This window comes from Choloepus didactylus, chromosome 27, assembly GCF_015220235.1.
Source record: "Choloepus didactylus isolate mChoDid1 chromosome 27, mChoDid1.pri, whole genome shotgun sequence".
NCBI lineage: Eukaryota > Metazoa > Chordata > Mammalia > Pilosa > Megalonychidae > Choloepus > Choloepus didactylus.
Window position 1 is genome coordinate 21,877,222 of NC_051333.1, and position 23,729 is coordinate 21,900,950.

Here is a 23,729-nt window from a genome sequence, read left to right on the forward strand (position 1 = left end):
GCACCCACATTGCCTGGCCCCAGTCCAGCCTCACCCACAGAGGGTGCCCACATATTCGTGTATTCATTCAACAAACACTTCCTCCGGCTACTGGTGCCAGGCCCTCTAAGGCTGCCTAATAAGGCAACTCCAGACATGGAAAGGAATGGAAATCCATAATAGGTGCTTAAAATCAGACAGGGGGAACACCAGGAGATAAAGCTTAGAAATGGTAAAGATGCTTCTAGAAATCACGTGCACGTTTGTTTTCCAAAGGCATCTAGATTTATTCTGCAGAAAAAATACAAAAGAAAATGTTTGCTCCCCAAGGCTGCTGTGGGCTGAGGGGGCAGCACTGTGGTGAGAGCCCGGCCAGGGCTTGGCCCCTGCTCCAGCCTCACCTGCCCACCCAGCCAGGCAGTGGCCCCAGAGAAAGAGCCCTGCAGAGTCCCACAGCCTAGGTGACAGGTGGCTCGTCGCTCAAAATGTCAGAGGCCGAGTCATCCTTGCATGGGCTGGGCTCCCTTGCCAGCGAGTCTTCCCTTCCCCATGATGACGAGGCCTCTGCTGACAAGTCCCTTTCATCTATCCGGCAAAACACACATTTGGTGAATACTTCGGAGGAGTTGTCACTTTCGTACATGGAGAAAGGCCTGTCGCATCCTTTGCACTGACATGAAATATTTTAAAAGAAAAGAAAGAAGGTGCTGGTCAGAAGGGAACAAGGCATGTGGTCAGAATTCTCCCGGCTGATCCCATCACCTGGGGCTGTACCAAGGCTATAGGGTGACCTCTACTCTGGGCGCTCAAACCCCACAAGCGTGGAAATTGCAGGCCCCTGGGAGACAATGGTCACAGGCTTCCCCTCCCTTTCTTCCCCCTCAAAAGCTGTACAGGTACCGCCAAGTATTATGTGAATGCCCTCACATCCCCTGCTGTGGGGACCTGGGCACAGGAGTGGTGACCCAGTTGGTGATGGGGAGGACAGGAGCATCAAAGATCTGAAGGGATGTCCTGACTCCCTGACATCCTGGGGACACCCAACTTTGACAGAATCAGGAGAAGCAAGCCGGCCAGATTTCCAAACAGAGCAGGGGTGCTGAACACCCAGCACAGGTGTGACCACCCTCCTCTCCTCTGTCCCTGTTTCCGTTTGGCCTGTTTCTGTTTCTGGCTGAAGCACATGGAGAACAGGGCAGAGAGACGGCACATCTGCTTCCCACAAGCAAGAAGGCAACACCACGGGGTGGGGACGCTCAGTCTGGGAACAGAGGCCTCTTAAGCGTTCCCACCACTGCCTGGTCACTGTAAGAAGAGCCCACAAAGAGGCACGCCCCTGCTGCAGCCCTTCAAACCTCAGGGCTTTGCCCTGCTGGTCCTTTCCAAGGCATACAGACCTTGCTTTGATACCTCTCCTCTGGGGCAGAGAGCAGGGCAGGCCCTCAGGCCTGGGAGTTTTCCCACACAGCATCCTGCTGTCCAGGGCGCCTTGGGCCTGTGGGGGCAGGTGGGGCCAACCCAGCTTGGGACAGGCCCTCTGGCAAATCTGGCCTCTGAGGTTTCTCATATTGATTCAGAGCAAGTCAAAGGCAGTGGGTCCATCTTTGCTACAGCTTCAGATAGGTCTCCTTTTTAAATCAGATCCCGTAACTACCTTGTTCTACAGCAAAACTTCCTCTGGTCCAAAACCAGAACTGCAGGGCACACAGAGGAGGCAATTCCTGGTCCCTGCCCCACTGGTGGGGGTAGGACTGGGGCAAACTCTGTTCTGTAGCTCATCAGCTTCCGGGGTCTGAGGACGCACATGGCCACAAAGGCCCTGAGGTCTGGCTGGCCAGAAAGATGCGGTCCACATGGTCCCACCCCTCTCCCCTCTGTCCCACAGCAACTGGGAAGGGGCTCCTTGCCCACCCCCCAATTCACTGTTCCCCAAGAAGCAATGGCTCTTAGCCTGGTCCTGTGAGCAGAGGCAAGTCTAGGTGGCTCCAGGATTCTGAGGGAAGGACTCAAGCAAACCCACATGGGTCCCTCGGTTTCTACAAGGTGCCCTCACGTGTCGGCACAGGGAGGCCCCGGCAGGGACTGGCTCCACCACCCAGGGGAGGGATGTTGGAATCGCCTCTGTGCCAGCCCTGGCTGGGCCTGGTGAAGCAGATGTGTCCACCCTGCCTCCAAGCTCCTCCGCTAGAGAAACGCAGGCACCTGAGCCCATTCTGTGGGAAACGCAGGCACCTGAGCCCATTCTGGGGCCTGGCCAGAGTGTCTGCTGCAGGAGCTGAAGAGGACACGTGAAGACTGAATCATGGACCCCACAAAAGACATGCCCCAGTCTGTATCTGCTTTGCTGTGTGTGCCAGTTTGGATGTTTTATGTCCCCCCAAAATGCCATGTTCTTTGATGCAACCTTATGGGGCCAGACCTATTAGTGTTGATTAGACTGGAATTCTTTGACTGAGTGTTTCCATGGAGATAAGACTCAATCAATTGTAAGTGAAACATTTGATTGGATAATTTCCATGGAGGCGTTACCCCACCCATTCAGGATGGGTGTTGATTGGATCACTGGAGTCCTATAAAGGAATTCACAGACAGAGGGACCTCAGAGCAACTGAGAGTGACATTTTGAAGAGCAGCTGCAGCTAAGAGAGGACAAAACCCCCCAAGAGCAACATTTTGGAGAATGCCATTTTGAAACACCACCTGGGAGCAAGCAGATGCCAGCTATGTGCCTACCCAGCTGACAGAAGTATTCTGGACACCAATGGCCATTCTTCTGTGAAGGTACCCGATTGTTGATGCCTTACCTTGGACAGTTTATGGCTTTAAGACTGTAACTTTGCAACCAAATGAACCCCCTTTATAAAAGCCAATCCATTTCTGGTGTTTTGCAGAACAGCAGCATTAGGAAACCAGAACACTATGATTATGAACCCATTTGTAAATAGGGCCTTTTAATTTATTATTCGTTAACATGGGGACTCATTTGTGAATAGGATCTTTGAAAATCCTATTGAGATGAGGCCAAATTGAATCAGAGCAGCCCTTAATCTGTACTGACTGGAATCCTTATAAGCAAACGAAATTTGGTTGTGAGGGGTCAGAAGAGACAGTTGGAGAAAGCCCCAGGAGGAGACCAAGGATGGGAAACACCAAGCGATGAGATGCAAGCCAGGGAACCCCAAGGATAGCGGCAAACCAGCAGAGAACTCTACAGACTCCGGGAGAAAGCATGGCCTGGCACTACCTCAAGGAGAACTTCTAGCTGCCAAACCCATGAGCCAATAAATCCCAGTTTAAGCCAACCTGCTGTGTGGTATTTGTCAAAGCAGCCCTGGCAAACGAAGACAAGGGCTGTCCCTGCCTGGCTTAGGTGGTGTCAGCCGTTCCTGCTGTGTCCAGTGCTCTCGCAGACCTCTCCTCCCTCCACCCCAGCCAGTCCAGCCTCCTCTTCACTGCTCCTCAGACACACCAGGCTCACTCCTGCCTCAGGGCCTCGCACCGGCTATCCCCTCTGCTGGGAAGTTCTTTCCCTAAAAATCTGCACAGGTCCCTCCCTCACTTCCTTCAAGACTTTGCACAAATGTCACCTTCTTGATGCACCTATCCTGACTACTCTTTAAAATATTGCAACATCCAGCACTCCCATTCCCCTTCCCTATTTTATTTTTCTCCAAATTACTTATCACCATGTAACTTACTATATATTTTTCTTGTTTCTTTATTCATTTTTTCGCTCCCCTTTTAGAATTTAAGCTCCCTCAGGGCGAGAATTTTAGTCTCTTTGCTGACAGTTGTATCCTCAGTTGCTCGATAAATGTTTGTTCAAAGAATGAATGAATTTGTAGAGAGAACTAATGAAAGCTTAATTTTACCCAATACCAACCTGCGTAAACTTGTAGCCCTTGGCCTTTTTGTATTCCATCACCAAAGGGATTTCGTCAATTTCTTCAATGTGCCAGAGTCTCATGGTTTTGTCCTAAAACAGTGAAACAGCAAAAGAGGCTGTCACGAAAGAGGCTCCTGAGGTTGGGCGCAACCAGGGAGGTGCATCACGCTCAGGCCATGTGTGGGGAACCCCGACTGCAGAGGAGGTGAGTGACGGGAACAGCTGGCTGGGGTTCTCTGGGACCATCCCAGCAAATCCCTTCTGGAGCAAAAAGTCCCACTTCTCAGCGATGGGTGTAGAAGTGTGGGGGAGGGTAAGTACAAAACCCATATAGGGGCCTCCAAAATAGGAGCTAAAGGCAAAACTGATTTTAGTGTCGAATGGATAGATATAGTTCATCCGCCTTCCATAGCTGCTGTCACTTTTCCCCCCGTGGCTGATGTTGGCAACCAGGATTTGCAGTACACAAGAATGGACCCACTCAAGTGTGCAACTTGAATGCGCTGTGATTGTTGTAATTGAGAGTGTTTACAGTCTGCCTTTGACTTTGTGGATTAATTGTTGTGCTTTGTATCCAGATAGTGCTTGCATAATTTTAAACATCGTGAATATTGTGATCATGTTTCCTTAGAGTTCAAATAATGAAAATGAGAAAAATTACAGACCAATGCCAGCATGACCCAGACATTACTGAAAAAGGAGGATCTAACTGTATTATTTTAATGACAGATGGAAGGACATGGAAAACAAGATTAGGGAGGCATATGACCAGAACAAAGTACACTGCACAATATGCAGAGAATATTTGGGATTGGGTATGGTGAAAGGGACGTGAAAGCACGTATGAGACAGAATCTCACAAGTCTGGGATGAAACAGCCAAGCAACTCTAAATCAATCAAAAGTTTTTTTCATCTCCCCAAAAGACACAAATGTGCAATAAAAGGAAGTAAAAGTTACCCAGGTTGGAAAGAAAGAAGTAAAACTATCTTTAGTTGCAGATGACATGAAATTGTAGGTAGGAAATCCTAAAGAATCCACTAAAATAATATTAGAACTAACAAAAGAGTTCCGCAAGATTATAGGATATGAGATCGATACACAAAAATCAATTACATTTCTATGCATTTGCAACAAACTATCTGAAAATGAAATTAAGCTATTTACAATAGCTTCAAAAAGAACAAAATACTTAGGAATAATTTTTTTGCATTAGTGTGATACTTTTGTTACAATTGATGAAACAATTTTATTATAATTCTATTATTAGCTATAGCCTTAATTTACATTAGGGTTCACTCTTTGTGTTGTATAGTTCTAGGGAGTTTTTGTTGTTGTTGTTGTTAACTCATATAGAACGTAAAATTTCCCATTTTATCCACTTTCAAATATACAATTAAGTGGTGTTGATTACATTCCCAAAGTTGTGCCTCCATCACTATCATCCATTGTCCACATTTTTCCATCACCCCAAACAGGGGTACCAATTAAACATTAACTCCACATTCCCCTCCCTGGTTACCTACATCTAGCTTCTGACTGTATGAATTTTCATGTTCTGTTTTTTTCATGTGCGACCATACGTGTCCTTTTGTATCTGGCTTATTGCACTCAACATGATGTGTTCAAGGTTCATCCACGTTTGTAGCACAAATCAGAACTTCACTCCTTTTTACAGTTGAAAAATATCCCATTGTGTGTATAAACCACATTTTGTCTATCCATTCATTGGTTGATGGACACTTGGGTAGTTTCCACCTTTTGGCAATTGTGAATAATGCTCCTATGAACATTAGTGTGCAAATATCTGTTCGAATCCCTGCTTTCAATTCTTTTGCCAGGTCATATGGTAATTCTATACTTAACTTTCTGAGAAATATTAATTTTTGAGTTGAATTTGAAAATAATTACGCATTAAGTTAATTCAAAGAATGTTTTTGAGCCCCTTCCATATGTGGTGCACTGTTAAATTCTGAGAAAGATGTATTGTTGACTCTTTAGGTGACTTACAATTTATAGCTCTCCTCCCAACATATCTGCAAACAAGTAAATCTTATAATTTTCATTGAGTGGAAGGAAAACTTAATCCAGACATTTTAGGCCAAATTTATAGATTATTGCTATTGGAGATAAAAATGATTATTTAACTAATTTCCCAAAGAACACAGTCAAATTCTAATCATACAGTTCTCTTCTTGAAAATTCATAATAAGGAGAGGCGGGGCAAGATGGCAGACTGGTGAGCTGTATGTTTTAGTTACTCCTCCAGGAAAGTAGGTAAAAAGCCAGGAACTGCGTGGACTGGACACCACAGAGCAATCTGTCTTTGGGCGTACTTCATACAACACTCATGAAAACGTGGAACTGCTGAGATCAGCGAAATCTGTAAGTTTTTGCGGCCAGGGGACCCGCGCCCCTCCCTGCCAGGCTCAGTCCCGGGGGAGGAGGGGCTGTCAGCTCCAGGAAGGAGAAGGGAGAATTGCAGTGGCTGCTCTCATCGGAAACTCATTCTACTGATTCAAACTCCAACCATAGATAGACTGAGGCCAGACACCAGAGACTCTGAGAGCAGCCAGCCCAGCAGAGAGGAGACGGGCATAGAAGGAAAACAACACCAGAAGCTCCAAAGTAAAAGCAGAGGATTTTTGGAGTTCTGCTGAACACAGAAAGGGGAAGGGCGGAGATCAGGCCTTGAGGCGCATATGCAAATCCCGAAGCAAGGCTGATCTCTCTGCCCAGGGCACCTTTCCTTAATGGCCCTGGTTGCTTTGTCTATTAGCATTTCAATAACCCATTAGATCTCTGAGGAGGGCCGTTTTTTTTTTTTTTTTTTTTTTTTTTTTTTTTTTTTTAAATCCTTTTTGCTTTTTCTAAAACAATTACTCTAAGAAGCTCAATACAGAAAGCTTCAAAGAATTGAAATTTGGGCACGTCAAGTCAAGAGCAGAACTAAGAGAGCTCTGAGACAAAAGGCAATAATCCAGTGGCTGAGAAAATTCACTAAACAACACAACTTCCCAAGAAAAGGGGGGTGTCCGCTCACAGCCACCATCCTGGTGGACAGGAAACACTCCTGCCCATCGCCAGCCCCATAGCCCAGAGCTGCCCCAGACAACCCAGTGTGACGGAAGTGCTTCAAATAACAGGCACACACCACAAAACTGGGCGTGGACATTAGCCTTCCCTGCAACCTCAGCTGAATGTCCCAGAGCTGGGAAGGGGGAGCAGTGTGAATTAACAGAGCCCCATTCAGCCATCATTTGAGCAGACTGGGAGCCTCCCAACACAGCCCAGCAGCCCAGAACTGCCCTGGGGGGACGGCACTCACCTGTGACATAGCACAGTCATCCCTCAACAGAGGACCCGGGGTGCACAGCCTGGAAGAGGGGCCCACTTGCAAGTCTCAGGAGCCATACGCCAATACCAAAGACTTGTGGGTCAGTGGCAGAGACAAACTGTGGCAGGACTGAACTGAAGGATTAGACTATTGCAGTAGCTTTAAAACTCTAGGATCATCAGGGAGATTTGATTGTTAGGGCCACCCCCCCTCCCCGACTGCCCAGAAACACGCCCCACATACAGGGCAGGCAACACCAACTACACACGCAAGCTTGGGACACCAATTGGGCCCCACAAGACTCACTCCCCCACTCACCAAAAAGGCTAAGCAGGGGAGATCTGGCTTGTGGAGAACAGGTGGCTCGTGGACGCCACCTGCTGGTTAGTTAGAGAAAATGTACTCCACGAAGCTGTAGATCTGATAAATTAGAGATAAGGACTTCAACTGGTCTACAAACCCTAAAAGACCCCTATCAAGGACAGCAAATGCCACGAGGCCAAAAACAACAGAAAATTATAAAGCATATGAAAAAACCAGACGATATGGATAACCCAAGCCCAAGCACCCAAATCAAAAGACCAGAAGAGACACACCTAGAACAGCTACTCAAAGAACTAAAGATGAACAATGAGACCCTAGTACGGGATATGAAGGAAATCAAGAAGACCCTAGAAGAGCATAAAGAAGACATTGCAAGACTAAATAAAAAAATGGATGATCTTATGGAAATTAAAGAAACTGTTGACCAAATTAAAAATATTCTGGACACTCATAGTACAAGACTAGAGGAAGTTGAACAACGAATCAGTGACCTGGAAGATGACAGAATGGAAAATGAAAGCATAAAAGAAAGAATGGGGAAAAAAATTGAAAAACTCGAAATGGACCTCAGGGATATGATAGATAATATGAAACGTCCGAATATAAGACTCATTGGTGTCCCAGAAGGGGAAGAAAAGGGTAAAGGTTTAGGAAGAGTATTCAAAGAAATTGTTGGGGAAAACTTCCCAAATCTTCTAAACAACATAAATACACAAATCATAAATGCTCAGCGAACTCCAAATAGAATAAATCCAAAAAAAACCCACTCCGAGACATATACTGATCACACTGTCAAACATAGAAGAGAAGGAGCAAGTTCTGAAAGCAGCAAGAGAAAAGCAATTCACCACATACAAAGGAAACAGCATAAGACTAAGTAGTGACTACTCAGCAGCCACCATGGAGGCGAGAAGGCAATGGCACGATATATTTAAAATTCTGAGAGAGAGGAATTTCCAGCCAAGAATACTTTATCCAGCAAAGCTCTCCTTCAAATTTGAGGGAGAGCTTAAATTTTTCACAGACAAAGAAATGCTGAGAGAATTTGCTAATAAGAGACCTGCCCTACTGGAGATACTAAAGGGAGCCCTACAGACAGAGAAACAAAGACAGGACAGAGAGACTTGGAGAAAGGTTCAGTACTAAAGAGATTCGGTATGGGTACAATAAAGGATATTAATAGAGAGAGGGAAAAATATGGCAAACATAATCCAAAGGATAAGATGGCCGATTCAAGAAATGCCTTCACGGTTTTAACGTTGAATGTAAATGGATTAAACTCCCCAATTAAAAGATATAGATTCGCAGAATGGATCAAAAAAAATGAACCATCAATATGTTGCATACAAGAGACTCATCTTAGACACAGGGACACAAAGAAATTGAAAGTGAAAGGATGGAAAAAAATATTTCATGCAAGCTACAGCCAAAAGAAAGCAGGTGTAGCAATATTAATCTCAGATAAAATAGACTTCAAATGCAGGGATGTTTTGAGAGACAAAGAAGGCCACTACATACTAATAAAAGGGGCAATTCAGCTAGAAGAAATAACAATCGTAAATGTCTATGCACCCAATCAAGGTGCCACAATATACATGAGAGAAACATTGGCAAAACTAAAGGAAGCAATTGATGTTTCCACAATAATTGTGGGAGACTTCAACACATCACTCTCTCCTATAGATAGATCAACCAGACAGAAGACCAATAAGGAAATTGAAAACCTAAACAATCTGATAAATGAATTAGATTTAACAGACATCTACAGGACATTACATCCCAAATCACCAGGATACACATACTTTTCTAGTGCTCACGGAACTTTCTCCAGAATAGATCATATGCTGGGACATAAAACAAGCCTCAATAAATTTAAAAAGACTGAAATTATTCAAAGCACATTCTCTGACCACAATGGAATACAATTAGAAGTCAATAACCATCAGAGACTTAGAAAATTCACAAATACCTGGAGGTTAAACAACACACTCCTAAACAATCAGTGGGTTAAAGAAGAAATAGCAAGAGAAATTGCTAAATATATAGAGACGAATGAAAATGAGAACACAACATACCAAAACCTATGGGATGCAGCAAAAGCAGTGCTAAGGGGGAAATTTATAGCACTAAATGCATATATTAAAAAGGAAGAAAGAGCCAAAATCAAAGAACTAATGGATCAACTGAAGAAGCTAGAAAATGAACAGCAAACCAATCCTAAACCAAGTAGAAGAAAAGAAATAACAAGGATTAAAGCAGAAATAAATGACATAGAGAACAAAAAAACAATAGAAATGATAAATATCACCAAAAGTTGGTTCTTTGAGAAGATCAACAAGATTGACAAGCCCCTAGCTAGACTGACAAAATCAAAAAGAGAGAAGACCCATATAAACAAAATAATGAATGAAAAAGGTGACATAACTGCAGATCCTGAAGAAATTAAAAAAATTATAAGAGGATATTATGAACAACTGTATGGCAACAAACTGGATAATGTAGAAGAAATGGAAAATTTCCTGGAAACATATGAACAACCTAGACTGACCAGAGAAGAAATAGAAGACCTCAACCAACCCATCACAAGCAAAGAGATCCAATCAGTCATCAAAAATCTTCCCACAAATAAATGCCCAGGGCCAGATGGCTTCACAGGGGAATTCTACCAAACTTTCCAGAAAGAACTGACACCAATCTTACTCAAACTCTTTCAAACCATTGAAGAAAATGGAACACTACCTAACTCATTTTATGAAGCTAACATCAATCTAATACCAAAACCAGGCAAAGATGCTACAAAAAAGGAAAACTACCGGCCAATCTCCCTAATGAATATAGATGCAAAAATCCTCAGCAAAATACTTGCAAATCGAATCCAAAGACACATTAAAAAAATCATACACCATGACCAAGTGGGGTTCATTCCAGGCATGCAAGGATGGTTCAACATCAGAAAAACAATCAATGTATTACAACACATTAAAAACTCGAAAGGGAAAAATCAATTGATCATCTCAATAGATGCTGAAAAAGCATTTGACAAAATCCAACATCCCTTTTTGATAAAAACACTTCAAAAGGTAGGAATTGAAGGAAACTTCCTCAACATGATAAAGAGCATATATGAAAAACCCACAGCCAGCATAGTACTCAATGGTGAGAGACTGAAAGCCTTCCCTCTAAGATCAGGAACAAGACAAGGATGCCCGCTGTCACCACTGTTATTCAACATTGTGCTGGAAGTGCTAGCCAGGGCAATCCGGCAAGACAAAGAAATAAAAGGCATCCAAATTGGAAAAGAAGAAGTAAAACTGTCATTGTTTGCAGATGATATGATCTTATATCTAGAAAACCCTGAGAAATCGACGATACACCTACTAGAGCTAATAAACAAATTTAGCAAAGTAGCGGGATACAAGATTAATGCACATAAGTCAGTAATGTTTCTATATGCTAGAAATGAACAAACTGAAGAGACACTCAAGAAAAAGATACCATTTTCAATAGCAACTAAAAAAATCAAGTACCTAGGAATCAACTTAACCAAAGATGTAAAAGACCTATACAAAGAAAACTACATAACTCTACTAAAAGAAATAGAAGGGGACCTTAAAAGATGGAAAAATATTCCATGTTCATGGATAGGAAGGCTAAATGTCATTAAGATGTCAATTCTACCCAAACTCATCTACAGATTCAATGCAATCCCAATCAAAATTCCAACAACCTACTTTGCAGACTTGGAAAAGCTAGTTATCAAATTTATTTGGAAAGGGAAGATGCCTCGAATTGCTAAAGACACTCTAAAAAAGAAAAACGAAGTGGGAGGACTTACACTCCCTGACTTTGAAGCTTATTATAAAGCCACAGTTGCCAAGACAGCATGGTACTGGCACAAAGATAGACATATAGATCAATGGAATCGAATTGAGAATTCAGAGATAGACCCTCAGATCTATGGCCGACTGATCTTTGATAAGGCCCCCAAAGTCACCGAACTGAGCCATAATGGTCTTTTCAACAAATGGGGCTGGGAGAGTTGGATATCCATATCCAAAAGAATGAAAGAGGACCCCTACCTCACCCCCTACACAAAAATTAACTCAAAATGGACCAAAGATCTCAATATAAAAGAAAGTACCATAAAACTCCTAGAAGATAATGTAGGAAAACATCTTCAAGACCTTGTATTAGGAGGCCACTTCCTAGACTTTACACCCAAAGCACAAGCAACAAAAGAGAAAATAGATAAATGGGAACTCCTCAAGCTTAGAAGTTTCTGCACCTCAAAGGAATTTCTCAAAAAGGTAAAGAGGCAGCCAACTCAATGGGAAAAAATTTTTGGAAACCATGTATCTGACAAAAGACTGATATCTTGCATATACAAAGAAATCCTACAACTCAATGACAATAGTACAGACAGCCCAATTATAAAATGGGCAAAAGATATGAAAAGACAGTTCTCTGAAGAGGAAATACAAATGACCAAGAAACACATGAAAAAATGTTCAGCTTCACTAGCTATTAGAGAGATGCAAATTAAGACCACAATGAGATACCATCTAACACCGGTTAGAATGGCTGCCATTAAACAAACAGGAAACTACAAATGCTGGAGGGGATGTGGAGAAATTGGAACTCTTATTCATTGTTGGTGGGACTGTATAATGGTTCAGCCACTCTGGAAGTCAGTCTGGCAGTTCCTTAGAAAACTAGATATAGAGCTACCATTCGATCCAGCGATTGCACTCCTCGGTATATACCCGGAAGATCGGAAAGCAGTGACACGAACAGATATCTGCACGCCAATGTTCATAGCAGCATTATTCACAATTGCCAAGAGATGGAAACAACCCAAATGTCCTTCAACAGATGAGTGGATAAATAAAATGTGGTATATACACACGATGGAATACTACGCGGCAGTAAGAAGGAACGATCTGGTGAAACATATGACAACATGGATGAACCTTGAAGACATAATGCTGAGCGAAATAAGCCAGGCACAAAAAGAGAAATATTATATGCTACCACTAATGTGAACTTTGAAAAATGTAAAACAAATGGTTTATAATGTAGAATGTAGGGGAACTAGCAGTAGAGAGCAATTAAGGAAGGGGGAACAATAATCCAGGAAGAACAGATAGGCTATTTAACGTTCTGGGGATGCCCAGAAATGACTATGGTCTGTTAATTTCTGATGGTTGTAGTAGGAACAAGTTCACTGAAATGTTGCTATATTATGTAACTTTCTTGGGGTAAAGTAGGAACATGTTGGAAGTTAAGCAGTTATCTTAGGTTAGTTGTCTTTTTCTTACTCCCTTGCTATGGTCTCTTTGAAAGGCTCTTTTATTGTATGTTTGTTTTCTTTTTAACTTTTTTTTTCATACAGGTGATTTGAAAAAAGAAGGGAAAGTTAAAAAAAAAAAAAGATGTAGTGCCCCCTTGAGGAGCCTGTGGAGAATGCAGGGGTGTTCGCCTACCCCACCTCCATGGTTGCTAACATGACCACAGACATGGGGGACTGGTGGTTTGGTGGGTTGAGCCCTCTACCATAAGTTTTACCCTTGGGAAGACGGTTGCTGCAAAGGAGAGGCTAGGCCTCCCTATATTTGTGCCTAAGAGTCTCCTCCTGAATGCCTCTTTGTTGCTCAGATGTGGCCCTCTCTCTCTGGCTAAGCCAACTTGAAAGGTGAAATCACTGCCCTCCCCCCTACGTGGGATCAGACACCCAGGGAAGTGAATCTCCCTGGCAACGTGGAATATGACTCCCAGGGAGGAATGTAGACCTGGCACCGTGGGACGGAGAACATCTTCTTGACCAAAAGGGGGATGTGAAAGGAAATGAAATAAGCTTCAGTGGCAGAGAGATTCCAAAAGGAGCCGAGAGGTCACTCTGGTGGGCACTCTTATGCACACTTTAGACAACCCTTTTTAGGTTCTAAAGAATTGGGGTAGCTGGTGGTGGATACCTGAAACTATCAAACTACAACCCAGAACCCATGAATCTCGAAGACAGTTGTATAAAAATGTAGCTTATGAGGGGTGACAATGGGATTGGGAAAGCCATAAGGACCAAACACCACTTTGTCTAGTTTATGGATGGATGTGTAGAAAAGTAGGGGAAGGAAACAAACAGACAAAGGTACCCAGTGTTCTTTTTTACTTCAATTGCTCTTTTTCACTCTAATTATTATTCTTGTTATTTTTGTGTGTGTGCTAATGAAGGTGTCAGGGATTGATTTAGGTGATGAATGTACAACTATGTAATGGTACTGTAAACAATCGAAAGTACAATTTGTTTTGTATGACTGCGTGGTATGTGAATATATCTCAATAAAATGATGATTAAAAAAAAAAAAAAAAAAAAAAAGAAAATTCATAATAAGGATTTTTTTCTAGCTCATACTCATTTCATAGTTTAGTACTATTTTAGCATTCATTCTTCCTTTACATCTTCAAAACTGAGCTTGGTAAATTTATAAACTGAATAATCAGGGAATTCAGCAATAATTTTAACACAAGAAGTGCAAGACTTAAAGAAGGCCTAAATAAATGGAAAGACACTGCACGTTCATAGATTGGAAGACTTAATATTGTGAAGGTGGCAACACTCCCCACAATGACATATAGATTCAAAGCAAATCCCTACCAAAACCCCAGCGACTTCCTTCCAAACATTGAAAAACTGATGCTAAACTTCACAGGGAAAGTCAAGGGACCCAGAATGGCCAAAACTCTCTTGAAAAAAATATGATTGGAGGATTCACGTTTCCTGATGCTAAAACATACTACAAAGCTACAGTTATCAAAACAGCATGGTACTGGCATAAGGACTGACAAATAGACCAGTGGAATAGATCTGAGAGTTCAGAAATAAACTCTCACATTTACAGTCAGTAAATTGATTTTTGGCCAGGTGCCAAGACAATTAAATGGGAGAAAGTCTTTTCAACAAATGGTGTTGGGACAACTTGATACCCACATGCAAAAGAATGCAGTTGGACTCTTATACCATGTACAAAAATTAACTCAAAGTGACCAAAGACCTAAATGTAAGAGGCAAAACTATAAAACTCTTAGAAGAAAACATAGGTATAAATCTTCGTGACCTTGAGTTTGGCAATAGTTTCTTAGATATGACACCAAAAGCACAAGCAGCAAAAGAAATAGATATGTTGGACTTCGTCAAGGTGGATGGACAATTTTGGGGAGCTGGAAACTAATTCCTAGAAGGCTAAAATTTTGTTGGGGCTAGTAAGTAAAATCTTACATATTCGTATGGAAACACTTTTCTTGATGTTTGATGTCATCACACTAGGCTGCACCGGGAACCAATATAACACAGGTTTAATGAGAGCAGAGCTGCAAGTCAAAGTGAATTTTATGTTTGACACTGTGCACTTTTACCACTACACAAAAGAAAAGAAGGACGTCCTAAAGGTCAGTTCAGAGAAGTATTTTTGGAAAAGTAAACAGAGAGAGTAAAAACATCCTGCTGTATTATGGGACAGAAAGAAACATGTCGTTTTTTATTAAATGCGAGTAATATCTGCTTAATCAGTCCTGTTATACATATGTTCTCTTTTTCAAAATTCTACCTTTTTGTTTCTTAAGAATACACAATACTATAGCCTATAAAATGTAAATTTCTAACAAAGAGTTTTTCAAAGAGACAAAATAAATTGCCGTATCAGAGGACAGAAAGAAACACTATAAAATATCTTGATTTTTTTCTCACATATTATTTAATTAGTCTCTGCTGCTTGTCCATGAACCGATGCTTCCCCTCCGAGACGCCTGATGGGCTCCATTCCTTCCCAGCCTGGCGAGGTTCCGGTTACCACCGAGCTCAAGCATCAGTGGTGCAGACACCGACACCCCCGGCAGCCCCCCATCTGCGCAGAGCCCAGCACCTGCCTCCCCCGTTCCCACGGAGCTTCCTGAATGAAGATGACCCGCCTGCCAGGTGTGGCCTGGACTGAGGCCTGCCCGGGAATGTTACTGGGCAATAACACTCCTGTTTTCACCGATTCTGAATTTCAGTCCCTCAAAGCCTGCCCATGTTTACCTTCGAAGCAGACAGGATCCATTTCTTATTGCTGCTAATAGCTACATCCATCACCCAGTCGTCATGGCCCTGAAGAAAAATAAAATTGTAACGAGGACCCGGAGACAGTGCCTTTACAACAACAACATAAACATAAAAAGTCAGGAGTCCAGTGCTGCTATTTAAGTAGGAGCAACTAATCACACCTCCCCGGTTTCCTCCACAGCATCTAAGCTAGAACACAAAGCGTAAAGGCGCGCGGTATCTGTGCACATCAGGGCACTGTTCTGTGTTTTAAGAAATAGTAGTGTGGGATTTAGCAGGAGGAGAAAAGTGAATTATTTCCTCAGCTGATCCCAGAGCGCCTCCTGCAGAGGAAACTTGGTTCGGGAAATAACAGTCAGAGGCCCCGGCATGACTGCAAATAACTGCAAACCAACTGCAAGTAACTGCTTAAGCCAATAGGGGGTTATGAGAAGAAGCTCAGAGGAGACAGATGTCCCTGCTGCTTAAGATGCTCAATGACACCAGGGCTCCGCATTAGCATCTTTACTATTCTTTTGGAAAGAGGTGGAAGGGGAGGCAACGTGGTATGGCAGGAGGGAAGGTGAGGTTCTCTGCAAAGGAGAGGGAAGGAACTTGAGCATGGAAGACAGAGAGGCAGAACCACCTGACAGGCGGACAAAGGACATTCGGACGCGGGGTGGTTCACCATCTGGTTCAAGCTGCTGCCTTTGCTGTGATGTAAACTCCCTCTGCCTCCCCCAAACCCTAGGGGAAGGCAACTCAGAGAAGTCTGTGGGCTGGGGGTGGGGTGGGGTCTGAACTTTGTGGTGCTCAAGGCATCACAGTCTACATGGAGTCAAGAGGGACAGAGAGACCAAAATCTTGGATGCAAGAATTCAGAGCCAGAGGTGCCGTGAGATTGCAGGACTGGAAGTTTGCAGAAATCTTGGGGTGGGGGTCATGTAGAACAGGAGGCACTGAATTAGCCCATCCTGGGACAGCCCAACCTCTGGCTTCTTGCTGTGTCTTTATGATAGAACCACTTTGAGTGGGGTCTCCTCTAACTTTCAGCCAAAAGCACTCTGATGAGCCCCACCCCCTGCCATTTTGGAACCCCCCCCGCCCCCCAGCTTTCTGTGCAGGGCTCATGATGGCATCTGTCCCTCTGGCACTCTCCCCCACCCCCCACCCCCACCGCCAGGACTTTGCATTTGCCATTCCAACTGCCTGGATTGCCCTTTCCCAGGATCCTTGCTCCTCCAGTGCCACCTTGCCATCCCGTTCTCGGCTCAAAGGCCACCTTCTCTGGGAAGCCCTCCCTGCCCGCCCACTGTGGATTAGTCGCAGAGTCTGTCTTTATCATGTTACCCTGTTGTAGTTTCTCCGTTTCACTCATCATTGTCAGTGATTTGTTTGTTGGCTGCTTGTCTGTCCTTCCTCGCAAGCATCTAGCTCCATTAGGGAGCATCTAGGTCTGTCTCACCCACGCCTGACTCCCCAACACCCAGCACCCGGCACCCAGAGTGGGATGACTAAGCGATGGTGCCCAGCACCACACCCAGCCTCTACCTGATGCTGGCACTCGTACCTTCAGCGAGAGCTTCCGGTAGCCTTCTCCGACATCCCAAACAGCCACAGTCTTGTCGAGCCCTCCAGACACAAGGAAAGAGGCTGCAACAAAAAGTGAAAGAGTTTTGGGGGAGCCGTGTTCCCCATCCAAGTGCCCCTGGTGAAGCCAAAGCTGGCTGAGGATGAGTTTGTAAGGTACTGCCATGGCTCAGTCTGAGGGCAGTGAAATCCCTTCCTGCCGTGGCTCTACAACCCCCAGCCTATTATGTGACTCTGAACCCAATAAAGCTGAGGACGGAAGCTAGTAGGGCACCCCACAGTGGGAGTGTGAGGTTGACTTAGACATAGGGTGCTTCTGAAGATGGAAAACTCTTCAGAAACACTCTAGCATTTCTCAAGGTTGGCCCCAATTATATGTGTACTGGCCAGGCTCCCCCATGAGCGCCATTCCTCTTGAGGATGGAGTATTAGAACATTTGGCACCTGGGTATGAGGAGCAATCCCTCCATTACGGGAGCTAGCTACTCCTGGCAGCTGCCTGTCATTGCCCCTTTGCACATCCATGTCCCTTCAGTTGGCAACAGCTCCCCAATTTTCCTGTGGGGAACCACCCTTGCTGACTCTCAGTCTCTCTGATTCACAGAAGACTGACTCCCACCCCTGGCTTTAGGGATGGACCAGTCACCAAGGCCTGGCCAATCAGAGCCTTTCATGCTCTGCTAACGTGATTGGTTCAGAGATAGGCATGTGAGTCTAGCTGAGCCAATGGGAATCTTCCCTGGGTCTTGTGAGGGCACCATCAGAAAGTGGGTCTCCAGGATTGCCAGCAGTTAGGACCATGTTAACTGGACCCCCAGAGGCCATCTTTGCCTATTTGAGGGGAGAGGCCAATGCAAGAGGGAAGCTGATCTGAGAGACAGAGTGTGGGAGGGTGTCATGCCTGAAGTCTTTACAGGAGCAATACATTCCTTTTGTTGCTTAAGCCATGCTGAACTGGGTTTCTGTCACTCGTAAACTTATGCCTGTGACTCTCCCTCTTGGCCATCTTATTGGCGGCATTATGGGAAACCACCCCTCTGTCTTGTGCTGAGTCCACATGAATGAAACATGAGGGTCTTCCACAACACTCCCACAGCTTCCATAGATGGAAACCTGCCAAGTGTTAACTACTCACAATCTCTGGAAAACTGGCAGGAGCTCACGGAACCTTCATGGCCCTGCATGAGAGTCACACAGGCTCCGTGGTTTCGAAACTCCCCTGTGTGGACGTTCCAGACTTTCAGGGTTTTATCCCAGGAGCTTGTACACAGGAAATGGCCGCTGAAGGTAAAGCAGCAGTTTGAGATTAAATTGTCATGCGCCCTGAAACACAGATGGAGGGGAGCATGTTAGTGCTTTAGCTCCTGGAGGATCTGAGGGCTCTCTCCTCAGCTGTCATCAGTGTTATTATTTTAATGTTGTTTATTTAATTAATAAAGCTCTGGTTTACTTGGTCTCAATTTTAATTGACTTCTCTTTTTTTTTTCTGGAAAAAAAAATCAGAATTTCCTTGCTTTTTGTTTTGTTTGTGAATCTCCAAGTATTTCCCCCCATGATTATCATCTTCTGTTATTATAAATAATTTTTCAGTGAACCTATAAATATAAATGAGCATTTATGAGTAGCCTGGATCATTAAATCAGGCTACTTTTACCTGAAGAAAGGGTTGAAAAAAGTTGTTTTCTACAGTTCAGGTCAGAGTGTTAGACCCCATTTCAGTTCTTGGAAAAGCACAAACTGAGCAAGTTCAATGGAGAAGAAATGTCAAATTCCCAGGGTGTTTATATTGGTAAAATGTACCAAATACCAGAGCTTGGTGTCTGTGACCAATCTGGCATATACTGGAGGCAGACAACAAGCCCTCCCTGGAATACAGACACTGTAACTGGGTTTTAAGACCATGAATCTCCCTATTCTCTGGGATGGGGCTCTTGTTTCAGATAAACTCCAGTTCTCCATTTTATTTAGTATGAAAGTTTGAGAATAGTGCTTATGTTGGGTTTATAGTTCCAGCAGATGGAGTCAATGCACCTCTCTCTAATCATCCTGCTGAGAACAGCTAAAAACCCTGGGCATTATCTATAAAACAAATGTAAGAAGACTCTGAAAGTAGGAGAAAAGACAGCCCAGCTAGGTAACTCAAACAAAATGCAGTTAGTTTCCTGGGTTTTCTTTTTGACTCTATGTCTGAGACTAGTTGCTGGAAAAGCCTAGAACCCAGAAAACCAATGAGTGTAGATGAAAAAAAAATTCCCACAAAATACCTAGAAAGCCAGAAAACTTTTAGACAATAACAGCCCTACACCAGCCAAACACCATTGGGAAAACTACAGCCCCACCCCCCACCCCCCGTCAGCAAAGGGAGCCTAGATTTCCTCCCTTGCAGGGTGGAAGGTAGCCTGCTTAAATTAGAAAATTTAAATAATCTCATAACACCAAAAATGTACAGGATATAATTAAAGGTCACTTGTCATACTAAGAACACCAATGAGAAAAGACAGCCAATGCCAAGATGACATAGATGTTAGAATTATCTGACAAGGATTTTAAAGCAGCTGTTATAAAAATGTTTCAATGGACAATTGTCACCTTGCTTCAAACAAATTAAAAAAAATAGAAAGTTTAAGCAGAGAAACAGAAGATATAAACAACCAAATGAAAATTTTAGAGCTGAAAAATACAATAACAAAAATAAAACAATTTAATGGGTTAGGGTTAGGCTTGACAGCAAAATGATTGGGATAGAGGAAAGAATCAGTGAACTTGAAGACAAAACAATACAAAAAACCCAATTTGAACAACAGAGAGAAAATAGACTGAAAAAATTGAGTCTCAGGCACCTGTAAGACTATAATGAAAGACCTAACATTTGTGCTATCAGAGTCCCAGAAGGAGAGGAGAAAGATGGTAGGGCTGAAAAAGTATTTGAAGACATGATGGCTGAAATCTTCCCAAATTTTATAAAAGACATAAACCCATAGATTCAAGAATCTGGGTAAACCCCAAACAGGGTAAACCCAAAGAAATCCACACCAAGACATACCATAATTAGACTTCTGAAAACTAAAGACAAAAAAAAAAAGTCTTGAAGGTGATAAGAGAGAAATGGCACCTTACCCGTAGGGCAGAGGATTTCTTAACAGAAACCACGGAGGCCAGAAGGAAGTAAGGAAGTGATATGACATATTTCAAGTGCTGAAAGAAAAGAACAGGCAACCCAGATTTCTATATCCACCAAAAAAAAAAAAAAAAAAAAAAAAAAAAAGCTTTGAGGAATGAAGGGGAAATCAAGACATTTTTCACAGGAAGGAAAACTAAGAGAATTTGTTGCTGACAGACCTACCCTATAAGAATGGCTAAAGGAAGTTCTCTAAACAGAAAGGAAACTATAAAACAAAGAACCACAGAACATCAGAAAGTAAGGAAGAACTTGAAACATCAAGAAATAAGGAACACAGTAAGCAAAATATGAATAAATATGATAGACTTCCCTTCTCCTCTTGAATTTTCTAAATAATGCTTGAGAATTGAAGCAAAAAAAATTTATAACAAAGTTCTTATGTTTACTCCTTGCAAGATTCAAAATAGTTGGGATTATGACATTTTGAAATCCTCTAGCAGGAACAGCTATGTAATTTGCTGGTTGGGCCCAGTGCAAAATTAAAATGCAAGGTGCCTTGTTGATTAATAATTTCAAGGCATCAACAGCAGAGCATTAAATGAAGCACAGGGCCCTTCTGAGTGTGTTGGGGGGCGGGGGTCCTCTGTGACTCCCCAAGTGCACACCCATGAATCCAGCCCTGTCCTGCAGCACTGAGACTCCTTGTCTCTATATTTTCTTGCTAAAAGGTGCATTTTCCAGAAAAATCACAAATTCAGGTAAATCAAAAATGCCAGTCGACATTTCTCTTGTTTACCTTTAAGCCACTGTTGGGGAAACAGAAGGGAGTGGATTGCAATGCTTGCCCCATGGTTGGAGCTGGGTCATCCTCTCCCGCACCCGCTCCCCGCACCACCACCACAGAGTGGTCCTTAGAAGCAGTGCAGGGCGGGAGAGGGGGGAGTGCCCTATGGCCCCTCCCGATCCAGGTTTCCATGGAAATAACTCAGTTACAGGGAGTGCATACTGAGTGCCCACCGAGTGTCCGGCCCTCAGCTAAGGACTCTCATGTGTTATCTCCAGACTTCATATCAGCCCCGTGTGATAGCCACTGCCATTGTGCTCAGCTTTCAGGTGGGGAAACTGAGGCCTAAGTACACACAGGATGGGAACCTAAACACTCTGAACGCCTGGCCAGATCACCATGGGAAAGGCTGGCCCTGGCCGGCAGGACACACCATTGAGCAGGACCAGCAGGGTGACAGGGTGCAGACAGGTTCTGGGATCCTGGCTGGAGGGGCCTGTGGTCTCACCCCATCTGGGGGCATACACCTGCAAGGCAGCCCTGGATCATCGGATCTCCCGTTTTTAAGGAGCTGCTGGAAAATCACATTTGGAGTGGGATGGGAGGAGGAACTCCATGCAATATTTTCCATTGCTGGCTCACATTAAGACAGATGCATCTGACACCAGTCTGGCACCCAGGCCACAGCTAGTGGCTTCCCCCCTGGCTCACCTGCTTCCTTCCCTTTCCCTGACTCTGGCTTCCTCATAATGTCCCCACTCTATGTGCACGTTGGCTGGCAGCTGGACGTGTGAGGTGAAGCGTGCACACTGAGTCCAGGAGGCACGAGTGGAGCCTCCCGCCCACTCCCTGCTGCAGGTGCTGCCCAGCCTCCCGGGGCCCCGGCTCACTTGGCAATGGTGAGCAGCGTGGCCTGGGAGGTCACGTCCCAGATCTTGATGCTCCTGTCTGAGGAGACGGAAGCCACCTTCTGGCTGTCAGGGTCAAAGCAGCACGCAGTGATGGGCCTTTTGTGATGATCTGAGGCACAAGGAAAGCCACTAGTCACCACATGGCCCGGAAGTCTCACCCTCGTCCCCCACCCAGCAAGGATGTGATGGAAATGCAATGGCGGTTTCTGTAAGGGACTCTTCACTCACACAAGCATTTCCTGAAGGCCTGCTAGGTGCCAGGCTTTGAACAGGGAGCACGGCCTGAGGGGAAAGACAGCCCGGAGCAGACAGCATCCCATGGGGTGCTGAGGGTGGTGGCACGGTGTGACGTCACCCAGCCAGCAGGACCCAGCCCAGCCTGCAGGGGTCAGGAAGGGACCAAAGAGTTAGCAAGAGAAGCAGGGAAGGAAGCGTGTTCCCGGCACAATGAACAGCATCTGCAAGGGCCTGGAGGTGGGACAGAGCATGGAGAAGCCTGGTGTGCAGCGAGCACTCGGAGCGTGAGGAAGAGAGACATGCCAGCTGTGGGGCACTGCCCATAGCACGGTTCCAGGTTGATAAAAATAAACACAAAATATGGGAAGTAGTGTGTGTGTGCGAGTGTGTGCACATGCATGCAAACACACACCACACACACGCAAAGTTTAGGAAGGTCATCCAGCAACATATTGTCAATAATAAGCACCTCTGGGGAGAGACGAGGCATATTAGCCAAAGTTTTTATAGTGATTATGCATTTTTTTTAATTTTATTTTGAGATAATTGTAGATTCCTGTGCAGTGCAGTTGTAAGGGACAATTCAGAGACGTCCCACATGCCCGTCACCCAGGTTCCCCCAGTGGTGACATCTGACATAACCATTAGTACAGTATCACAGCTGGGAAACTGACATTCAATGATTATGTATTATTTTATATTTTCAAAATACAGGTACACAATATGCAAAGAAGGCTGAGTCTCCACTCATTAAAAGATTAGACTTTAAATGTCCACATAAAGTTGGAGCAGAACAATGTTCCATTTAGTGCAAGAACAAGATTGAACGGAAAAGCTGTAATGGATAAGAATCAGCCTTGGACTTAACTGTCTGTGCTTTTACCAATCAGTGCCCAGATTCAGTGATGAGGCTCATGCCATTACGGTTTCATCACACAAAGCAATCAAAAGTCACAATTGGAATGAACAATGGGGATGCTTTGGATGTTCGTTTTTATTTTAATTTTTATTTTATTTTTTGGAGTAATGAAAATGTTCAAAGATTGATTGTGGTGATGAAAGCACAATTATGTGATGATACTGTGAACAACTGATTGTACACTTTGAATGACTGTATATTACATGATTATACCTCAAAAAAATTGCATTTAAAAAAGTCACAATTGGTCAGATGCCCAGCGGCTGTTACCGTGGTAGATAGACCAGCGGCTGGACCCTGTGCAACTCACCTTTAAGGTGTGCCACCGTGGCGGTGTTTTCTGCATCCATGACATAGATTCCGCAATCCAAATCCAAGCCAGAGACCACGTATTTACCATCAGGAGAAAACTTACAGGAGACTATGAAGTTATTATGCTTGACCTTCCACTGAAATGGGACAACAATTGAAAGGTGGTTTTTTGTCTGTTTCCTCAGAGTGTTAAGTATAGGATTACCATATGACCCAGCAATCCCACTTCTAGTATACACCCAAAAGAATTGAACGC

At 43.9% G+C, this 23,729-nt stretch overlaps 1 protein-coding gene across 1 annotated transcript in view; it reads right to left on the reverse strand.

Annotated features, from left to right (window-relative positions):
- Positions 1-240: 240 nt before the first annotated feature.
- WDR88 (WD repeat domain 88) overlaps positions 241-23,729 on the reverse strand; it is a 48,002-nt gene continuing 24,513 nt past the window's right edge. The window contains exons 5-11 of the mRNA XM_037819240.1: positions 23,472-23,610; positions 21,985-22,114; positions 18,325-18,512; positions 17,170-17,252; positions 15,597-15,665; positions 3,863-3,955; positions 241-649 (exon numbers count right to left, since the gene is read on the reverse strand). Of these exons, the coding sequence (XP_037675168.1) occupies positions 437-649; positions 3,863-3,955; positions 15,597-15,665; positions 17,170-17,252; positions 18,325-18,512; positions 21,985-22,114; positions 23,472-23,610 (915 nt within the window). The 3' untranslated portion in view covers positions 241-436. The remainder of the gene's footprint in view (positions 650-3,862; positions 3,956-15,596; positions 15,666-17,169; positions 17,253-18,324; positions 18,513-21,984; positions 22,115-23,471; positions 23,611-23,729) is intronic.